This window comes from Equus caballus, chromosome 1 (genome assembly GCF_041296265.1).
Source record: "Equus caballus isolate H_3958 breed thoroughbred chromosome 1, TB-T2T, whole genome shotgun sequence".
In the NCBI taxonomy this organism is placed as follows: domain Eukaryota; kingdom Metazoa; phylum Chordata; class Mammalia; order Perissodactyla; family Equidae; genus Equus; species Equus caballus.
Genome location: NC_091684.1, coordinates 117,468,059 through 117,491,716, shown reverse-complemented (window position 1 = coordinate 117,491,716; position 23,658 = coordinate 117,468,059). Strand labels below are relative to the sequence as shown.

General features: G+C 38.0%; 1 protein-coding gene across 27 annotated transcripts in view; it reads left to right on the top strand.

Moving 5' to 3' along the window:
* The window catches only part of CERS3 (ceramide synthase 3), a 113,925-nt gene that overhangs the window by 36,391 nt on the left and 53,876 nt on the right, over positions 1-23,658 (top strand). For all 27 annotated transcript variants that reach the window (XM_023651423.2, XM_023651397.2, XM_023651414.2 and 24 more), the window contains 5 exons: positions 3,056-3,170; positions 10,306-10,424; positions 16,316-16,373; positions 17,641-17,691; positions 21,654-21,746. In XM_023651423.2, coding sequence (XP_023507191.1) covers positions 3,056-3,170; positions 10,306-10,424; positions 16,316-16,373; positions 17,641-17,691; positions 21,654-21,746 — 436 coding nt within the window. The remainder of the gene's footprint in view (positions 1-3,055; positions 3,171-10,305; positions 10,425-16,315; positions 16,374-17,640; positions 17,692-21,653; positions 21,747-23,658) is intronic.

The following is a 23,658-nucleotide window of genomic DNA, read 5'->3' as shown; positions in this document are numbered from 1 at the left end:
TGGGTTTTTGTTTTTCCCTAGACCAGTACTTTTTGGAATTTTACAATGAAATACTCCTCAGGGGAAAAAAAGAGTAAATTAATATCTCTTGGGAATACAGAAGATATGTCTAAAGGGATGATAGCAAATGTGAAATTTTCTGAACTATGTTAAAAATGCATGTAAATTTGACAATATGTTTCAGTATATCCTATGATATGTTTGTCACAAGAAGGCTTCCTTCTTTTGTTCCAGCCTGTATTTATTTTATACTTTCTTATTCTATGAAGTGACCAGGAGTTGTGATTTGGCTGGCCCATTTTTATCCTTTCTGCTAGTCAGAAGCTATTTAAGATCAAGAAGTAACGTCTCTTCCTAGAAAAGCAAGAGTAGAGAGACAGAACTAATAAAGAACAAACAAGTAGATCATTTGAAAGTGACTGACATTTGCTTTGTATTTAGGATTTCCTTTCCTTACAAGTTTTAGTTTGTGGCTTGTTATTTTGATTTTCTTTTTTTGCGGGGCGGAGGTGGTCTAGAATAACAGTTTCTAACTAGTTTATCCAGACTGTTCTATGCATTCTTTTATGTGTCCAAAGTGTGATTTAAAGGAGATCTAAGCTACTCAAATGTAAACACTTGTAGAATAAACACATTATCTTGAAGTAAATTATATCCCCAGAAGGGTCCAGGGCAGAGGTGGAGTAGCTAAAATCAGAAGGTAATCTTTTTTTCTATTACTTACCTAGACAATGAATAGACTCCCCACCTCTGCCATTTCCGCTTAGCAACATAAGGGCATGATGAGATAGTGTGTCCATTATTCTTTAAATAAAGGTAGGTATAGCAATTTACAGGAGTTGAAAAAAGGATTTTTACTGACTGTCCGCAATTGAAACAGTCTCAAAATACGCACATTAGCCTTAAGTGTTACCTGAGACTTCGTTGCTCCAGATATTTTGTTCTCTCATATAAAACCCTCTGATTAAACTCTGGTCAAAGAGTCTTTGAATCCTTAGGAACTGGGAATCAATCTTATGCTAGTAGGCTATTATTTCTATTTAAGAGATGTATTTAAACTTCAAATACTTAACTCCATCTGCCTAGGTCTGCCTTCCTTTTATTCTGCGAAAGAATATCAGAAAAAAGAGTGGGGAGGGCCATCTGGGATTGCTGGCTTTTGGCTCACAGGTAACTGATGCAGTGCTAGATGAAGAGAGGGCTTCTGAAGGCTCAGTTCTGCATTAGTGGCAAACCTAAGAGACTCATTCCCTAGTAATTAACCTAACTTTGAACCATTTACATCGGAGCTTAAGTTTACATTCTTTTTTCTTCCTCTTGGACATTTTTTTTCTATTCAATGTCGATAAAATGAAAGTTCATGCAAATTAACCTCTAAGGTCCTTCTAGAGCTAAGATCTGTCATTTCCCTTCTCTTTTCAGTTCAGTTTATCAGATATTTGTTGTGCTTCCTTGTTCTCTCTTTTTTCAAAATAGATTTTAAATTAAGTACCCATTCATACTTATTTACATTTACATTGATGAAGTGATTGATTTTCTAGATTTATTTGAAAAGGAAGGATAATGCTGAAGTAGAAAACTGTATTTATATACTTCCTCTGTTCTATTGAAAATGTTATTTCCATCTTTGAAGGCTGGACATGTTAACAAACAGAACCATATTTCTCTTTCTTGTTTAAATTAGTGATTTTAATGTAGACGTATTCCTCATATCAGAAAATGTGCTATGGATATAAATATTTATCCGCTGCATATGCTTATCCGTATAGTTATCCCTCACATGACCCTCTAGAGGGGAATATTATACTTCATTTGGCTTTGAGATTTGTCGTATTCCCTTTCTGCATAAATCTTCTTTGGCTCAATTCTGCTTTGCTTTTTTATTTTTCCTAATTTCTTCATTTCTAACCCTTGAGGAAATAGCATTGAGTGAACATGATTGAGAACACTTTCATATTAAACCATTTTGTATTTGTGTTATTCTGCTAATAAAAGCAATGATTGTTTTCCCCAATAAAAATTTTCAACTAGTAGGTTGGATAAGTGAACCAATTCCATTATTTATCCGAAACCCTGCCAACTATGTTTTTTGAGACTTTATTAGTTTTAAGAACATCTTAGTTTTATTCGGACCTTTTATGCAAAGGGAGAATTAATCATAATCCTCAAATCATAGCATGCTGTCTTTGGTCTGTGTAAGACCTCTTTTGATTGATTGATTTGAATTAACTTTTTCATTAATTACCTTTTATCCCCATTTCCTAGTCCCATGCACCTCCCTGCTAGCTTCTAATGTATTTGATAGCTTGTTTGTATAGCCCAGTAAAACATATGCATAAATATAAAGTGCAGGTATTGTTAGTTGACATAAATGATATGATGATAAGACCTTATTCTGTTTCTTCTTTTTCTTAAACACAGCACTGTGTTTTATGATCTATCCACATTGCTCTATCTACATCTGGTGCATAATTAGTTTGTTTTTATATGTCTCTGAAATGTATGGGCCACTTCCAGGAGAACTTAGTCCATCTGGAAGTTGGGATCTGGAAGTTCTGGATCTGGTGTATAAGTATATTTGGATTTACATAAAATGGATTTTAGACCTGTGTAAGTATTTTACCTTTTTAAGTTATTGCTTGTATAAAAGTTTTCAAACTTTGCTCTCTTGAACTTTTTTTTTTTGAGGAAGGTTAGCCCTGAGCTAACTGCTGCCAATCCTCCTCTTTTTGCTGAGGAAGGCTGGCCCTGAGCTAACATCCCATCTTCCTCTACTTTATACATGGGATGCCTACCACAGAATGGCTTGCCAAGTGGGATCTGAACTGGCAAACCTGGGCTGCCGAAGCAGAACATGCACACTTAACCGCTGCGCCACTGGGCAGGCCCCTCTCCTTGAACTTCTGCAAGGCAGGTGTTGGTTATAGATAGCCCAATGACAACATGAACCAATGACTGATCTTTCATTTGGAATTAAAGTTACTGCTTGAGTTTTCTGGTGTCATTGTGGATTCATTCTCAGATTTTGAACTTACTTCCTTTCATATTTTTGTAGGTTTATTGGTCTACCTCTAGCAAAAATGTTAGGCATTAAAGAGAAAGTTCGAAAGATTATACCAAATGCCATCTTAGAGAATTTTTTCAAACATTCCACAAGGCAACCATCTCAAGTAAGTACAAATTCTTTGTTTTTAGATTTAAAAGTCTCCTTTCTCAATGTTTCAGTCATTTATGGCTTTCCTCTTCTGTGCAAGATATCTGTTTCAGTTGACCGGCAAATGATTTGATTCATTTGGATTTTTTTCTCTATTGACAGGTTATATAGTGTTCTGAGCATAATATAAAATAACAAACATTAATGGTTGAACTATTGTGTTCAACTATAGTATTAAACTCTAACAATCAATGCCATAAGTTGGGTATAAAGATCAGAATTTAATTTGTGTGTGTGTGTGTATGTGTGACAAAGGCTGGTGCTGAGCTAACATCTGTGCCAATCTTTCTCTATTTTTTGTATGTGGCATGCCACCACAGCATGGCTTGATGAGTGATGTGTAGGTCCACACCTGGGATCCAAACCTGCAAACCCTAGACCACCAAAGTGGAGCACACGAACTTAACCACCATGCCACCAGGCCAGCCCCTCAAAATTTAATTTTTAATGATAGGATATATACAAAGTATACTGATCAAAAAAGACCATTGCTAAGGCAGAGTAGCCCATATCTGACACTTCTGATGATTGTGGCTCCATCAATATACATTACACACATTATAAAAGTGTCCATTGGGATGGCTTTCATGAGTAAGGCCCTGTATTTCATCCAAGGCTTTGCTGCACTCAGAAATATGCTGTGCTCCAGCCCAATCCCCAGAAATAGAATTTCTAGGAGAGTCAGAATTGGCTTCACAATACAAGATGTACTTTATGAAATATAGTGCACTGCATGTTTAAATACCATAGAAAATGTTTTAATCTAATAGTTATTGAAAAAAAGTTTCTAGGGAGGTCTAGTTTCATTATACCTCCATAGTTAAAATGAAAGATGAAATAAAAACTCTAAAATTGGCACATCCTCTATGAGGAATACAAACAGCTATCACCAGTAATTTTAAAAGAGTATATACTAACACAGTTTTAGGATAGATAGATTTTTAAAGTCCTGAACTTTATTTACTGGATTCTCTTGCTTCTACTATGACCATTTCTTTTGTCGGCCTGGTGGGCTCTGCGTGAAGAAGGTACATTGAGATTTGACCGCACAGCGCAAGGCATCATGTCCACAATTGTTCATGGCTAGCCTGCACTGTCTTTTGATTTCTTCTGCCCCCAGCTTCTGTATTTGACTTCTTTTATTTTCTAAAATGAGGACAGTCTGACAAGCCGTTGCCACATGTCCTTTATTTCCACATGCCCGAAAAGGCTGCCATTGTTCATCTAAATGCTCTTGTTGCCACTGGTGATAATAGTGCCTAAGCATCATTTTACATTTTTCAAAAGAGAAATTATTTAGCTGTGTTTATGAAGAATTAGGACTCTTTCAGAGTCTTTATTATCCTTCTCTGTTTGTGTTTGAGAATAACTAACTTTGGTAATACCTTGTATAAAATGTGAAGAACAGCGCTATGCTGTGTGTCACTTGCTGTGCTCGCTATAGTAAGAGCTTCCAGTCAGATTTTTAGGATATTTAAAATTATGTAGAAAATTTGGTCCTGATCAAGTTTCCCTGCTACAGAGAGAAAATAGCCATGTGATAGTTAAAGAAAAACTAATAAAAGCTGGAAGAGATTTAGAGATTAGGTAATCATTCCTCTTCCTGATTGAGATGAGGAAAGTAAGGTCTAATAAGAGGAAATGAGCTTTCCAAGGTCATATGGATAATTATTGCTGAGTCCAAAGCTGGAAGCTGCCCCATGACTGCCTGTCCATTGCTGTTTCTACTATGCCCAAGTGATTTCTTTATCCTGAATAAAATGTTAACAATGTATGTCAAAGACTGGAGCTGTGTTTGTATGAATTATTCTAACTCAATTGATAGGACCGTCTAGCATAATGTAGATATAATTTGGTCATTTACATCAGGTAAAAGAAGAAATGTTATACATCAACCCCAAAGTGTTAGAAAGCTTTATCTACTAAATCAAGAAGATGAAGGAAAATAATTAAGACTCCTAATTTATATTGCTCATGGATTACAAAATTGAGGCAGTGTTTGCATAGCAGATCAAGATAAAAAGATGGCCAGTAAAATGCCCATGGATTAAAAGTACTAAAACTTAGGAAGATAGACTATAATAGAGGAAGGCAAAGTACATGACTTCATAGTGATTTCAGATGTGGAAACAAAATAATCTCACAATATCTCCACGTATTAATTTGGCCAATGTCACACAGCTAGCATTTTGCTTAATTTATGGCTGAGGTAAGACAAGTTGCTGGGGAAACTAACAAAAGTTTTGTACTAATTCAAGATATGGGTATTACCTCTAACAAAGAGTTTCAAAGCTGTCGGGGCAGAACCTTGCATTGGTAATACATGGAGAAAACGCCTGTCTTTATTAGAACAGTTGAGCAAGGAATCCCAGGATGCTTCTTCAGCGCTATAGATTGCACCAATAAAACAAAAACATTTCACTGTACACAGTATCGATTCTGGGCTGGTTAGCACAGCCACGTATAACATGGTGTTGATGAGGCCCAAAGTACTGTACCACCAGTGAGAGTTTTGATCCATGATTTCTCACAATTCTTTTATGACTGTGTATGTGCAGCTTTGTGTCCATTATTTATATGTGTGTGTGTCTCTCTATATATTTATATCTCAATAACATCTTTAAGATGTGTTGGGAAAGAGCCACAATAACAGATCAATACCTCTGTCTACCAGATCAATTATTCTGCTATTGATAAAATGGAGTAACATCAGAATTTATTATCTAACCCTTTCCCTCAGCAAAAACACAATGAGAACTAATGCAGAACAAATAAGTATGTAGTTCTGGAGCAGATCTAAAGAAAATGTGGCCCTGTAAGACTGACATAAAGCCAATTATTATGGTCCATAAGGGCATTCCAGTTTGCTAGCTTGTCTCGTCCACAGATTGCAACATCCTTAGAGCAAAAAGCTCTCTAGTCCAATTTATTTACAGGTGAGACACATAGGAGTTGGAAGTTGGATGACTCCTCCACCGTCCCAGAGGGTTTGTTTTGAGTCAGGGAGCCAGGTCTCTTGGCCCCACTCAGTGCCGTTCCTTCAGGATATACTGCTCCTTGAGGGTCTGCTTGGGAGGCCTCCCTTCGCTCTCCATAGTGTAGAGGCTAAAAATACAGATTGCGAGGACAGACTGTGCGGTCCAGACTCTGGCTCTGCTGTAGACAGTGTGTGGAGATGGGTGGAGTCACTGCTCTGAGCCTCAGTTTCCTCCTCCGTGAATTGAACATGATAACAGTGCTTCTCTCACAGGGCTCTTGTGAGGGTTGAATTGAGGACTTAGAATAGTGCCTCACACATGGCAGATGCCTGGCACATAGTGAAGGTCAGCTGTTCTTATTTGTAGTCTGTACCTATCATACTCTGACTTCTGCAGGAGCATTTTCAAATGTCTTCCCAACTTAAATTATTCCAAGGGAACATCATTTGTTTCTTAATTATGCTTGTTCCCGTAACATTTTGCACAATTTTCTGTGCTTTGTAGGTGTTCAATAAATACTATTTCATGTATTAATAAGAAAATACTTCTAAACACTTTTGTTTGCAAGAGGATTTCTATCCCAAAAATATGGTAGTGTACAAGGCCAGTGTGCCAAGACTGACTTTCAACCAGATTCATCTGTGCTCCAAAACAGAAAAAAAAAAAAAGCTTCAAATCATGTTTGATCGCTATCTTCTAGATACATTTTTAAAGCAGATATCTGTAGAAATGATAAGATAATAAAATTGGGTTGTTCTCAGATCTGGGAAAATTCTAGTATGAGGGCAGGTAGGGACTTTGTTTGCTCACTGCTGATTCTCTAGCGTCTAGAATAGTGCCTCGCACTAGTGAGTAGAGGCTCACTAGGTATTTTTAATGATTGAATGAATAAAACTATTAAAACAGTCAAGTTAGACCCAGAGCCCTTTCAGTCGACAACCTTACAGGATATAGAACTACGAATTTCAGAACATGTCCTGCTGTGGACCAAGTGAAAGGATGTGAATTATGTCCTCTGTTTGGGGGATCTGTTTATGTTGTGAATTATTTTAGAAGTAAAAGAATAGTTTTTCTTAAATACTTTTCAGTCCGTGGTCTCCTTTCTGGGTTCCGTCGTATCTCTAGCACTGACCTAGCACATGATAATTTATACATGGAGGGAAGGAAGACAATTCCTCTACCCTCTCTAGGTCCTTCTGGCTGGCCTAAGAATTAAATTGACATTAGACAGAATAACAGGAAAAAATCATACAAGGCTTTGTAACATGTATACATGGGAGAAACCCAGGAAAACTGAGCAACTCACCGGAACGGCTGAGGTCGCTACCTTAAATACCATTTTTAGCTAAAGACAAAGGAGGGTGTTGGGGTAGTAATCGGGAACTTCGAGGGGGAGGAAGGAGGCAGTTTACATGGAGATGGACATGCAAATGTGCCAACTATAGACAATGTGACCTGGGAGATACATTTTCTATTACATTATAGTTATATGTTAGCTTATATAGCTTATGTAGGAGCTTATGTATTAGCTCCTTCCTGGAACAGGCCCTTCTATTTTAAATTCTTTTAGGCATTTGGAGGGGGATGTCAAAGTTTCTTTCGGTCTTTTGTTCTTAAAAATAATCAAGCCAAAGAAACACATTTTGGAGTGGCCAATTCTGATCCCCCACATAAAGTACATTCACTTCCAGGAGCCCCCAGAGCCTGTACTGTTCCTGTGAGGAAGAAGTGAACACTCATTGTTACTACCCCGTTTTCCACAGGGTGTCAGAGTAATGCTCAAGACATTACTGCATAGCTAGAAAGTGGCAGAACTGGATCCTCTGTTTTCAGTTGCCTGCCATATCCTATTGCGTCAATATGTGCTGTGTTCTTTCTTCCTGCCGGGGAGTGTGATAAACATGGTCTATCTGGGTTAGAGAATCCAAACCTCCAAACTTGTCCTGCCGTGAGGCTGGGGCCTTGCTGTGAGAGCAGAGGAGCAGAGGCCTGGGACAAAAGGGCAAAGTGGACACAGTCTCCACCTCCAGTCTCACTCTCGCTTCTTCATTCTTTACACACTTCAAGGGGGGGGACTTTAAAAATACAAACATCCTATAACCCACAAGATAAATCCCAGACAATGCCCTCCTTGTGGTGACCCCGGCCACATCTTCCCTCCTCTACGCTTTGTAGGTTTCTACCCTGCGCAAGTGTTCCCTGCTCACCCATGCTCTCATCTCCAGACCACTGCACATGCTGGTCCCTCTGCCAGGACACTCTTTCTTCTTTATCCTCTCTTCTTGGGGCATGTTTCACGGTTCAGCTTAAGTGTAACTTCCAGGAACTGTCTACATAACGTTAGGTCCCATGGCACCCTAATTGCCCCTTATTTAACAGTTGTTGTATTTTGTTAGAATTCTCTGTGGGTTTTTTTTTTCTGACTTCTTACCAGGTAGACTTTACCCTGCAAAGGGGAGGCCAACATCAGTCTCGTTCGCTTAGATCTCCAGTGCCTAGCGCAAGGCCTGCAAGAAGTAGGCAGCAATCAATAGTTGCCAACTCAGTCTCCTCAAAAACAAAACAACAGCGAGTGAACCCTTGACCTATAAAAGAATAGGAATTAGAGAGGGCAGTTTACAGGGAAACCGAGTGCAAATGGGCCATATCCTGTTTTTGTTTTGTTTTGCTTTCCTTATCTCAGTTTAAGTAATAGGCTAGCAGTTTAGTAGGCACATAGAAGCTGCAGTTAGTCTTCAGCATGAGAGCTTCTTTATGAATTTTATCTACCATTGCTATGTGCACCTGAACAATTATATGAGCTATGCACAAAAAAATAGAAGCTAGACAGCTGGTGACAAACTGTGGTATCCAGCCATCAGGCCCTTGGGCAGGCTTTGTTTGGCCCTCGCAATGCAAGTCCACAGTTGGTTTAAATGTGCTTTGAGATATTGGTCAACATTAAAAAAACCTAGCAACTTCACATCGAAATCCTGGGACTGCTCTTTTACTCCGGGAGCCGCCAGCCAGAGCGTGGTCACAGCTGCTCCCTGGGGACGGAGCATGTGCATTTCTGTTGGCTGCATCCATGTGGCTCCTGCTTATTTCCTCAATACAGAAGCTGAGAGTCAGTTTTATGCAATTTTATTTTTCTCATAGTAAATTTAAGAGGAAACTGAAATATTTCTTGTACTCACATTGGGAAATGAAAGATTAAGAGGGCTAATGTTTCAAAAAAAAAATTACAGAGCTTATTTCATTGTAGAAGTGGTGAGTACTGCAGGTTTAACATACAAAACATGCCTGTGTTGAAAGAACACAATTTAGAATCCCACTATGAAACAGACCTGGTCCATTCAAACATTTCTGTTTCTTATCTGGCCCTAGAAGAACTTCAAGTTTGTGACCTTTGAGCTAATCCATCATCCATATTGTTTCCAATTTTAAATCATAACCTATAACTTCTTCTTCCTAGAAGAGAAGCAATAATTGTTATTATATTCTTCAGTCACTATTTTTTGTGATAGGACTTATTTCAAATTAGTTTGAAATAGGCTCTACATCTGATTCAATGTGAGTGCGATGGCCAACACCTGTGTGAGGTTTTCCTGTGGGAGCTGTTGGAAAGGTTATGTGAAATAACAGAAAGCACACTAGCCTAAGTTCTTGTCCATACTTTGCTACTAATTCTACATCTTGGACAAGTTGCTAAAACTCTCAGGGTTCCACTTTCCTCATAGGAAAAATGGAGATTGGATTCAATGGACATCTTAAACTGTACTTCTCTGCCCGGCACCTAGGAAGCACTGAATAAAATTGAGCTGAACGAGTGTGCAACTTGAACTTATGGGTTGCTACCACCTTATGGAGAATTGATCTGACTTAGTAACTTAGAGTGCTGGGTTACTAACCTTCTCTCTCTTTTTTGTTGTATGTGTGTGTGTGTGTGCACTTGTGTTTGTGTGTGTGTGATTCCATAAGCAAAACAGGTAAATTCACTGGCTCAACATCTAATGCAGAATCTCTCTCTTCCCCAGCATACAAGCTCTTATAACCCAAACTCACTGTCTCTTAAGTGCCTGCCAGTCTGATTCTGCTCTTCATCACTCATTCATTCGTGTCATCTCTTTTCAGGCTGATATTTATGGACTGGCAAAGAAATGTAACTTGACAGAACGCCAGGTCGAAAGATGGTTTAGGAGTCGGCGGAATCAAGACAGGCCTTGCAAGGTGAAGAAATTCCAGGAAGCTTGGTAAGAAGGACAGTAAAAGCTTTTGAAATGATACAATTTTATACAAAGCAAAACGGTCATCTCAGAAAGAACACTGAAGTTGGAGCAGAAGAAAGGTTCGAGTCCAGATGTGTCACTTACCAATTGGGTGTTTTAGGCTATTTCCTTGTTGCCCTCTCTGCGTCAGTTTCCTTCTCTATGAAATGGGACAAGTTATGAACTCTCTAAGATGAACAGGAGATATTTTGTACTTATCTTGAAGTCCAGAAAAGTAATTAAAATGTCTTAACTGGTATTTACCTTTTCTAGGGTAGAGATTGACCCTAGTTCACAAGACTTTATCACCTGTTTCCAATCACATTGTAATTATTATATCACATTATAAGAGCAGAGAATGTCTTAGAGGATGTCTGTTGTCCTCGCAGAACACTAACTTAGAGGACTTCTGTCTCAGTTGGCTCATTTTTCCCATCCCTTGCCAGTGGATTGGATGGCCAGTTCCTCTGGGTTTCCCGGTTTGTTTAGAAGAGGGGTCAGGGTGGGCTGGGACACCAAGTAGGATTTTTTGCCAAAGCTTGGCTACTTTGATAGGTTCTGAGGGCAGTGAAGCTGCCTTGCACTTATTTTTGGTTTCATTTGAGCTCTGTTTTTTCCCCTCTTGTAGAATATTGTGGTACTTTAGGTCACTCCCTTGGCAGAAACTGACACCTGTGCAAAAAAGGTAGACTAGGTTATTGCTCCTGCTTTGTTCCTGTTTACATCCAGACAAATGCGTGTTGGTTGGGTTGTGTTTAATGACACATTCTACACATCAATAGTATTCCTTCTTTCTGCCTGTTTCTTAAGGTCCTCACATTGCCTAGTGACTTTCATCAGATATTTTTGTTTTGATGGTGAAATGAATAGAGAGCTGATGTAAGACTCTCAAATAAATAAACAGAGCCTGTGAGAGGCTAAGCTTTAGTGGCTTCCTTTGATTTACCTATACATTCCTGAGTACTCTCATCCAGCTGTGGTGCTGGTGATGTTTAGAGGCAAAGACCAAGTCTTCAGGGTGTCTCAAAACAAACCCTCATTTCTCATCACAGGCTTCCATTGCCTTCCCACAGGGACTCAAGGTGTATGGCCTGGTTTGTTTTCTAACTAGCTTCTCTCTGATTTTTAGCTCTGGAGAGATTGGTTAATACTGTATGGCCACTAATGTCAGCTTGGCATAAGTGAGTCTCTCTAAACCATCGCTACAAAACACTACAAAATAGAACTGGTCTCACATTACATCTTCCTGTTCCCTGCTGACATTCATTCATTCTTTCTGGCAGACCAATGAAATTCTCTGGTAATTTCATGTACTGTATAGTGCCTTACAGTTTATAAGTAATGTTTGATCCACCACCAATGATGTGAGACAAGTCAGGGAAGGTGGGGCTAGCCTTCTGTAAGAAGTGAGAAGCTATTAAACTTACACAGGCTGTCTGTCAATTGTATCTCAATAAAACTGAGAGAAAAAAGGAATGAGAAACTACATGTCCATCCAGTTTAAGGAACTTGCTCAGGGTCACCTGGCTGTTGGCAGGGCTCTTGCACTCAGGTCATCTGACTCCTTTTCTGATACTCTTTCTGCTCCATCGAACCACCTCCTGCCACCTAATGCTTACCTCTTAGCAAGCAGGAACCCCCTACATCAATTAAGTGTTTGGGTCAACAGGGCCCAAGTTTGGGAATCTGGCTGTCAGTGAGTCCATTGAAAGTTGGCCACAGAATTCAGGTGAAGAGAGTTTTGCGTTGCCCTTATCAATCAGTCAGGCAATGCACAGGGTTGTGTTGACTATCTTCTCTGTAAGTGGTACTATCCTAGACTGTGTGGAGTTCTAGATTTTAAGAGGGAAGTAAAAGGGGGAGGCATGGTCACTAGCCTTAATCAGCTAATGAAGGAGACGAGACTATCAATTACGAAACCAAAACATCTATTGTTATTCCACCCCAGTGGGGCACATAGACGTATATACCTGCAACCCACAGTTGTGTTTAGATTCACTGTGGGCATTCAGAGGAGATGGCAACAGTAGGGCTGAACACAGCTGAGAGACTTTTTAGAGGAGATTAGACCTAAGCTGGACCTTGAGGATTGGGTTGGGATTTCCATGAGAAGAGAAAGCAGGATTTGAGGGCTGTATGTTTCAAGTAAGATAAAGGCACAAAGCGGAAAATTATACATTGTATTCAGGAAATAGGAAGGTGCCAACATATAAAATTTAAGCTTTATCTTATTCTTTAGCAATATCACTAATTTCCTTGAAGTCAGATAACTGTTAAAAGTTATTATGGACTAAATAAATAGACAAAGCAAAATGTCAAATTATTTAATTGTATAGGGACTGCACTTTATTCCATCAACTATAGGATGTGCAACAGGAATCATGGCAGGAGATACCTAGACCCAGGCATCTTGGAAATCTCAGGAAACTTACTTCCCAATGCCGAGCTTTACAAATTACTCTCCAACTGGCAGACACTCCTCTATAATATCAGGATGAATTAGCCTCTAATACCTTAAGTTCAGTGTGTTGTTTCCTTGCTTACTTTCATTAATGATGACCCCTAAGCCCTGTTGCACAGCCTTCAGGATTTCAATCCATAATGGATCCTTTATTCTCAAATCAATTTCCATATTAGCTGACCACTATTCTTTTAGAATAAGCATTTCCATCTAGCAATGAGAAGTTTATTATAAAAATACCTGGTAGTTGGGGCCGGCCCAGTGGCGTAGTGGTTAAGTTCATGTGCTCTGCTTCAAAGGTTCAGATCCCAGGCACAGACCTATGCACTGCTCATCAAACCATGCTGTAGTGGTATCCCACATACAAAATAGAGGAAGATTGCTACAGATGTTAGCTCAGCGACAATCTTCCTCAAGCAAAAAGAGGAAGATTGGCAACAGATGTTAGCTCAGAGCCAGTCTTCCTCACCAAAAATAAATAAATAAATAAAAATACCTGGTAGTTTCCAACTACCTGATGTATACAGGCAAGGGAGCTCCTCAGTGCTGGAGGGAGGAGTTCTCTTTCTACTGGGTGGACTGCCACCGTACCCTAGCTGGCTCTGGGCAGAGCCACAGCCTGCTCCAGTCAGCCACTCTCACTGTTGGGCCCCAAATCTGGCCCTGTCAGCTTCTCTCACCATTGGCCTGAGTTCACTCTGTCAAGTTCTTCCCTGACTTCACCATGCAGTCTTATCTTCTTTCACTTATTAGCATCTTAACCTAACACTTTCTGGATTTTTTCCCAAGAGTTTTTTTTTCCCCCACAATTTTGTTTGTCTCAGCCTTTCCTGGAGAAAAAGTAAGTTTGAATACCTTAGATTCATTTGAAGCAAGTAAAATAGCGTCGACAAGTGCGTCACTATTCGTCTTGTTACTAGTGAAGGACAGCAGTTCTTAACTTTTTGGTTTCAGGAACCCTTTGTTCTCTTAAAAGCTGTTCAAGACTGCAAAGAGAATTTGCTTGTGTGGATTAGACCTACCGATATTTACTGTATTAGAAATTAAAATTGAGACGTTTATAAAACATAAAACTACACAAGCACACGATTCATCAGCTCTCAGAGCAATGATGCCATCACCTATCATGTAGCCTCTGGAAATCTCCACTCTGTGCTTGTGAGGGAATAAGAGTGAAAATGACAAATAACATTTCAGTAGTATTATGAAAATATCTTGATGTCAGGACCCCTAGTGCATGCTTTGAGATGCCCTGGTGCAGTGTAATGACAACTGATAGGACTGGTCCAGAAAAATGTGAAACTTGGGTTTTACTCTTGCATCTGGTTGTTACTGTACAGCCTTGGATGAGTTGTGCCATCTCTCTCAACCTTAGTGTCCTTTAGTAGTAGTCATCTTATCTACCATTTAGGGTTGTTGTGAGAGTCAAGCAACAATCCATAAAAAGGGGCTAATTATAGAACCTACTTCATGAGCTTGTTGGGAAGGTAAAATGTGCTCACATGTGTGTCCTTAGCACAGTGCCCAGCACAGAGTCAAGAGGTCAGTAAATGTTTGAGAAACAAATAATATAAGATGTGCCCTAGACATATGGCTTCCTTTGTGGCTGGCAGGTCTTATCATGTCCTCTGTTTTGTGCTTCCTGTTTGGCCAAGATTATCCAGGGAGCCAAGGAAATGCTCTCTACATCTAAGAGTGGGCCTTCACTGGACCAGCCGTAAATAAAACAAGTTCAGACTGGTCTCAACTGGCTCATTTGGTAAAATGCCTTTTGGGTATTTTTTTGGTTCAACTTTCTGTGTAATTGAACCCTGCTTTTTTCTCCATCAAAACAAGCCACAAAGAACACCTGTCATCTAGCTTAGAGGCAGTGACAACGTTCAGGAAATTCTGCTGGATTCAGAGTCCAAAGACCTGCGCTTCCACTTCAGCTGTGTTACTGCTCAGCTGTGTGAGCTGAGGAAATGGCCTAGCCCTTATGAGCCTGATTTTTCATCTACTAAATGGATATATGCCTATATTCCTCCTTCTCACTTATCTGTGTCTGTTACAGACCTGTGTCTGTTGAGAAAAGCACTATCAGGCATTATACAAATGTAAGGAACAAATATTATTTTTAATATTATTGTTACTTCAGCAATCAGATAAAATGGCAGTAATTTTTTAAAAACTTTTTATTTTGCAAAGTTATAAACATATGCAAAAGTAGGAATACTAGTCAAAGAGAACTGTGTATATGCGATGTATCAGTCACCAACTTTACTAACTCGATGCAATCCTGTGTCATCTGTGCTTCTACCTGCTTCTTTCCTCCACCACAGATTTTTTTGTGTGGATTTTTTTTCTCTCCGTTTTGTTGAGATATGATTGACATACAGCACTGTATAAGTTTAACGTGTATAGCACAATGACTTGACGTACATATATTGTGAAATGATTACCACAATAGGTTTAGTTAACGTCCATCAACTCATATAGATATAAAAAGGAAAAAGAAAAAAAAATGTTTTTTTCTTTGTGGTGAGAACTTTTACTCTCTTAGCAACTTTCAAATATGCCATATAGCAATGTTAACTATAGTCACTATACCGCACATCCCCAGTGCTTATTTACCTTATAACTGGAAGTTTGTATCTTTTGACAACCTTTGCCCAATTATTATTGAAGATTACTTTTGAAGCAAATATCAGACATTCTATGATTTCATTTGTATTTTCATATGTATCTCTAGAAGATAAGGACTCTGTTTTAAACATCAGTGCAATACCAGTATCATAACTAAAAAAATTTCTTTAATAACAGCAAATATTCAGTGTTCAAATTTCCTTGATTATCTCATAATTTTCTTTACAGTTTATTTATTTGAATCAGGATCTAAATAAGACCCAAGGATTACATTGGGTGGTGTGTCTTTTAAGTCTCTTTATCTGTAGGTCCTTCTCCATATACGAGAAAAATGTTTTCTTTCAAAATCTGCTTTTCAGAAACAAGACTAAAGTCTGGCCACATAGAAACTTTTTCACTGGGAATTAAATGGGGATAAAATAAATGATTAGATAATACTAATATCAATTATTAATTATTGTGTGTTGGGAACTGGACTGGGCATAATAATAGTAGCTACCATTTATTGTTGCTTACTTCATGGTAGGCACTATGATCAATACTTTCCGCAAATTATCTTCAATTCTTTTTACATTTTGAGGTAAGTTTTGTTATTTCCATTTTACAGATGAAGAAGTGAAGTTTCCCTGAGGTTACCTAAATTTGTACCCATCTAACAAGGGGCAGAGTTAGGATATGAACTCAGATTTGTCTGACTCCAGAATGTGCATTCTTTCCAAACTCTGTCATACCAAATGTTTTTCTCCTCAGATATCAATCACCTTTACAAGACTTTTCTTTCTTTTGGCAGCTGGCGATTTGCATTTTACTTAATGCTTACTGTTGCTGGAATTGTATTTCTTTATGATGTAAGTTGTCTTTTTTATATCTTTGATTGGAATTTGTCATTAATTTTTAAAATTCTTGCTTGTGAATTTCTTAGGATATAACACTTTCAATAAAATAACCAGCTTTTAAACCTTTAATCACTCTAATGCCTAGAGAAGTGGCAACTCCTCAGTCTGTCTTTCAAAGCCTTCATTAAGCTTTGCATTTACAAAGTTAATTTTTAAATCTAAATCTTTCCCTGTTTCCACTCATGCAACCTGTGCACCAACTAAACTGGACTTCTGACAATCTGCTGGACATACCTAGTACATCCTCACTTCTGGATTTTAGCACATTTTATCCCGTCTGCTAGAAGTGTCTTGTCCTTCCCAGCTTTGTCTCTACTGTCCAATTCCTTCCAGTCCCACAGCAAATGTCACCTCTTCTGTGAAGACTCTCACTACTCACCCATCAGAAATCAAATCTCTCCTTACTATATTACCTTGGTATTGTTTGGATAAAAAATTATTAAATGATTACCTCATTAAGTGATATATAAACTTAATAGTAAATTTTTCACAGAAAAAAGTTCACCAACTTTTAGAGATTTCTTTCAAGATCCTTTCAAGAGTCCTCTTAAGATATTTTATTGCTACAGATATCTCAGGATATTTTTATTGCTGGGCCAGCCCGGTGGCACAGCAGTTAAGTTTGCATGTTCTGCTTCTCGGCGGCCCGGGGTTCGCCGGTTCGGATCCTGGGTGCGGACATGGCACAGCTTGGGAAAAGCCATGCTGTGGTAGGTGTCCCACATATAAAGTAGAGGAAGATGGGCATGGATGTTAGCTCAGGGCCAGCCTTCCTCAGCAAAAAGAGGAGGATTGGCAGCAGTTAGCTCAGGGCTAATCTTCCTCAAAATATATATATATATATATATATATATATATATATATATATATATATATATTTATTTTTATTGCTACAGAAGCAGTAATCTCATTGGTTCAGAAATAATTTCATTAGAAGATTCAGTTGTTAAAAGTAATTTTCTCTGTGAAGTAGCATTGTTTTGGTCCCAGCTTCACTATAAGTTATGAATGTCACAGGGATGTTGTATAGGAACGTGTATAAATACCTACAGAAGGAGAGACGTGCACCAGGAGCAACAGGAATATGATGAAAGTGTGTCTGTGTCTTACTGTGCATCTTTGCGCCTATCAATGACATTGGGAAAAGCTTAGATTTTCTGCTAAAATCAACCTTTGACTCTAACAAACTTATTTTTTCTCTTGTTTCCTTGTTTTTCAGAAGCCTTGGACATATGACCTACGGGAGGTTTGGAATGGCTATCCCACACAGGTGAGTCCCTCTTGATAGAGTCCCTTCCTTACTGCAGCATTCAGGCCCCGCGAATTACCCGCTGGGTGGGGTCTTAGTGCCCTCTTCCTACTCTCTGTTCACTTCTGTGCAGTCCTCTGGCTCATTCTCTATTGGAGCTTACTCATCCTTCTTCCTTAGTTATCCATCACTTGTCTTATTGTTTTAGTTTCTTTACAGTTAATGTAATTTCGTCTTTGAGTTTAAATCTACTATCTTACTATTTATTTTTTTATTTGTATTACCTGAGGCATTTCCTTTTTTTGTACTCTCTTTTTACTTTTTTATGGGACAGTCAAGTCCCATAAGTGCTTTATTAAGAAAATTATTATTCCATTTCTTCCCTATATTAGCTTTTCGGTTATGCATGTTTGTATTCTTTTAGTAATTATCCAAGAGATTACCATATGCATTCTTGAATTATTAGAATCTAATACAAATTAGTGCTCTTACCACTTTCCAGCCACTGAAAAATCAGGAGGAGACTCGTCCTTTAAATATGTAAAACCATACAAGTCATTACTATTACTATTTTGTAAATTAAATTGCCCTTTCTATGCTATTGCTTATATGCTACATTTCTAGTCTTCCATCTGGGATTATTATCCTTCTGGCTGAAGAAGTCCCTTTGTTTTGCTTGTCTGAAATGTTATGATTTTGCCTTCATTTTTAAAAGGATATTTTTGCTGGGTGTAGAATTCTAGGGTAGCACTTTTTTCTTGAGCACATTAAAGATGTCATTCCATTGTCTTCTGGATCCCATCATTTTCTTTATGAATTCAGTTGTCTGTTTAATTTTTGCTTCTTTGAACAGAATATCTTTTTTTCTCTGACTGATTTTAATATTTTGTCTTTGTCTTTTAGCAGTTTTATTATGATATGCATAAATGTGATTCTCTTTGAGTTTATCCTTAGTGTCCAGAACACTTGTTGAATCTATGGCTTGATGTCTTCAGTCAGTTTTGGAAAATTCTTAGTCATTCCTTCTGTTCCTTTCTCTCTGTCCTCTCTTGATTCCAGTTACATATGTGCTAATATGCTAGACTTTTTACATTAAGTCCCACAGGTCTCTTAGGCTTTTTCCATCCTATTGTGCTTTAGTCTATTGGGAGACAGTTCTCCACAGGTCTCTTGCATTTCTGCATGTCATATGAAGTGAAGCACTGACTGCCTTTTGTTCTGTATTATCTTTTCAAAGATGTTTGTATAGCAAACAATCTTTGAAGATAGAGATGGTGTCTCCTTCTGGAGCAAAGGGTAGGCATGTTACTGTCCATTATGAAAGATTCGTGTTCCCTAGCTCGAGGTTCTTCTCTTGCAACACCACCCACTGCATGTGCAGACGTCATCTGACCCTCTTTACTTAGCCCTCAGAGAATTGGGATGGGAGAACTGGCCCAAATAATGATACTCTGGCAGCTGCTATTACTGTGAGTAATAAACTATCCTTTGTCTCTGACCTAGGAGTCTCATATCTTCTACCAGCACCCATGAAACTGTGGCAAGCTAACCTGCAAGTAGTGTAAAATCTCCGACCTTCACAGTTCTGGACATGTTCCACTTTCATGTCCTCCAGTTCATGAGTGCTTTTTTCAGCAGTGTCTCTTCTGCTGTTAAATACATCTTTTCAGTTCACAATTTTAGTTATTGTATTTTTCAGTTCTCAAATTTTCATTTAATTATTCTTTTACTGGATCCAGTTCTTTAGTGAAAATTTTCACCTTTTAACCAAATCTTTAAAGTTATTTTAAAGCCCAAATCTGATAAATACAGTATCTTGATCGCCTGTGGGGTCTGTTCTCTTTTTTGTTCCTGTCTCCTTATGCTTGATAACTTTTGATTGAATGACAGACATTGTATATAAAAAATTATAGATGCTCAAGATGATATTACCTTCCTTCTGAGAGGATTTACTTTCACTTCTGTTAGGCAGTTAGAGTAGAGACAGATCACCTTCGTTTTATCTGTGATTGAACTGATTCAATGTGGACTCCAGTCTTTGTGAGGGCAGATACATTTACAACTTACCCATATTCCTAGTGCGTTCTTCTACAGTGCTTTTTTTCTTTCTTTCTTTTCAGGGAAGGATTCACCCTGAGCTAACATCTGTTGCCAATTTTCCACTTTTTTCTTTTCCCCAAAGCTCCAGTGCGTGGTTGTATATCCTAGTTGTAAGTCCTTCTAGTTCTTCTATGTGAACTTCTGCCACAGCATGTCAACTGACAGATGGGTGGTGTGGTTCTGCAACTGGGAAGTGAACCCAGACTGCTGAAGTGTTGAGAGGACCAAACTTTAGCCACTAGACCAACAAGCCTGGCTCATCCTACAGTGCTTTTAAATAAAAGATCACAGTGTTTACCAGGACCCCTTCTCCTTGGCTGGCCCTGGACACCAATTTGCTGAATAGCACTATAAGATGCCAAAAGTCCTACTTAACTTCATCTGCTTCTTAGTCTCTGGGCTCCATTCTGTCTATAAATTGGCAAATTCAGACTTTATGCTATACACACAGATGTGGTTTTGTTTGAATTTATCCTGTTTAGGATTGTAGTACTTCTTGAATTAAGGATTCACTTGAAATAAAAGATTCACTTAATGCATTTTTCTTCTCCTTGAAATCTTGGCTCCACAGGTACTAGACCCCTTGATTGCTCTCTGACACCTTCCAACAGATGTTCTTTCTGTATTTTATCCAATTTTTTTAGTTGTTCTCACTAGGAGGGTTAGTCTCATGCAGGCTTATTTGTCATAGAAAAAAGCAGGAACTCTGTCTCATTCTTTTATGGCCTTGTTGAGGAGGATGAATTGACCAGAAAATTATTCCTTTTGTTGTGTTAGCTTTAGTATTAAAGAATCAAATAAGGTTAGACCATAAGGTACTTAGGCATTATCTAAGCTAAACCCTAATCTTATCATCTTCTATCTCCAACTTACTCTTAACTATCGGTGTGTAACAAACTATCCCCAAAACTTAGTGCATTAAAATAACAACCATTTATATGCTCATGATTCAGGTTAGCAATTTGGGCTAGGCTCAGCTGAGCAGTTCTTTTGCTCTGTGGTATTAGCTGAGTTCATTAATACAGTTCCAGTCAGTTGATAGGCTGGCTAGGAGATGGCTCATGTCCCTGGTACCCTCATTTATATTTTTGGCAGTAGGCAACTTAATTCTCTACTTTGTGGCCTCCAGCAGGTTAGCCCAGGTTTCTTACATGGTGCTTATGAAGTCTCTGCTTGCATCATACTTTCTTGTGTCCCCTTGACCAAAGCCCAAGATCAAGTTCATGATCATGTGGGAAGGGACTCTTCCAGGGCATGAATATCAGAAGGTGAGATTTGTTGGAGACATTAATGTTACAGTCCATCACACCAAGAAATATAATCTCTCAACTTAGCTAAAATAAGCACCCCCACCCAACAATCAAATTATTAAGGAAAATTCTAGATGTAGAAATTTTATTCTTTGTCTCAGAAGACCTTTTCAGAGTACTTAAATAATTGTGTATGTTGTCCCATTTGAGAATGGGCCAATTCTGATCACCATCCTGTCACCAGAAGAGAGGATAGGAAATCAGATTTTGAGTAGTATTTAAGAAGCATAAAACAAGGTAAATTGTGGGACCAGCAGAACAGACTTGCCATTGTTGTTAAGCAAATATTTTTAATTTTTTTTAATTTAACTCTTAATAAACTAAAATAAGGCAGTTACATCTGTTGTTTTAACTTTAAAAAAAATTAATTTGATTTTGAAATTCTTGTCTACTCTTTTAGAATTAAAATGCCTTGGAAATATTATCTCCAACTCCTTCTTGGAGGCTGAAATGTAAACCATCATTATTTTGGGAAATTTTGTGGAATATAAATAGATATAAGTGGTTTTAATGCCTTAAAATGAGTCATTTATATGGCGACATTAAAGTAGTGCGTACTCTCCTTTTCCTTAGCCCTTGCTGCCATCCCAGTACTGGTACTACATTGTGGAGATGAGTTTTTATTGGTCTCTCATATTTAGGCTTGGCTTTGATGTCAAGAGGAAGGTAAGTGTCTTACTTACAAAGCTACTTTATCCATTTTTTTGAAAATTTTCATCCCCTTGCCCAAAATGCTAATCTTTAAATTGTGTTTTTATGTGTTTTTAGTTTCAGTTTATAGCTTTTAATAGCACATAGAATAGTGAAAATTATACTCATGGCTTGGTGCCTTGGTAAGTATTTGTAATGAAACATTATAGACACTTTAACCTTGAAGCTCCATTCTTGTTCCATAAGAAAAGAACTCTCCTTTATGTTTTCTGTTTCTCTCTTTTGGTTTGGGAATTTAATGTTCTTCAGTGCAAAGCAGAAAAGTGCTAGTAGTTTTAATTCTGCAGCCACATCTTTTAGTTGATTAAAAACCACTTTATATAATTCTTTTGATGTATTCAAAGACTTTGAAAACATTTTTTCCTTAATTCATCCAAGATCCTTGTGAGAAAACTTTGCTTCAGGCATTATTAGCTTGCTTTGTTTTCAGGGAAACTGAGTCACAGGCGTGCTGAATGCATCTTCTGAGGTCACAAAGTGAGACATTTTAGGAGCTGTTTGGTTATTACTGATTCCTGTTTGCTGGTACAGAAAACCATAGTAGATTATTCTCAATGCAGTCACAAGATTTCATCATATACCTTGGCAACACAGATCAAAAGATGAATACTCTTGACATATACTTCATGTGCTACCCTCTATGTGAAAGCAAAATTTGTATGATAAATAAAATTAAGTTGAATTCAATATTAAGGAGATCAAACTAAGTTGGGTTAACTAAATGATGTTTGTGTGAGTGTTGGTGTACATTATCCATCACTAAGGGGCCCAGTCAACTGCAGTCAACAGGAGATCTTAAAAGAAAACTTATAGAATGTAAGTATAAGAATATACTCTGAAAAAATCTGGTAGAAATGATCTCATTTTCCGTAAAATTCAGTAATAACTATAGATAAACTGTTATTTAGTTTAGGCTAAGAATACATTGAAATTTAATTGGTTGAGTCATTTTCTCAGGGCGTAAAATTGCAAATAATCATTTTTTTAGAAGGTCTTCGTAGATATATTTAGGTAGGTTGATCCTGTAATGGTCCTGTCTTTCTCCCACCTTTGATTTTTCAGTAGTTAATTTCTTTTCATTATTTGCAGGTGCATTGAGTACCTTTTCAAAAATTAAATGTAGATACAGGTCATTTGTTTATAAATACATCTCTTCAGAGACATAAAACTACTGGGAGGTGGATAAAGCACAGCCTGTGGAATCGGATGGCCTGGGTTTGGATCCCTGGCCTCACCTCTCACTAATATCTTGAACTAGTTGGTTAAACCCCCTAAACTTAATTTCCTCATCTATAGAGTGGAGCCAAATATAGTTCCTATTTCCTCTAGTTGGTGTGAGGATTAAGCAAGTTAATCCATACAAAGCACTTCCTAGTATACAGTAAGTGTTCAATAAATTAGGCTATTATTATTATCATATTTACTGTGTTACTTTGGCCACAAGGAAACTGACATCTTTAAGTTTTTAAAAACATCTCTATTGAGATATTCACATACCACACAATTCATCCATCTAAAGTGCAGAATTCAGTAGTTTTGAGTATGTTCTTGGAGCTCTGCAATCATCACCACAGTCAATTTTAGAACATTTTCGTCACCCCTAAAGAAATCCTGTATTTTTTAGCGGTCACTCCTCATTTCTCCTCACCTCTCCAGCCCTAGGCAACTGCTCATCTACTTTCTGTCTCTAGGGATTTGCCTCTTCTGGTAGTTTCACAGAAACAGAATCATATAGTGTGTGTTTTTTGTGTGTCTGTCTTCTTTCACTTAGCATAATGTTTTCAAGGTCGAATGGGATATGCTGAAACATGTATCAGTACTTCATTCCTTTTTATTGCTGAATAATAGTCCATTGTATGAGAATACT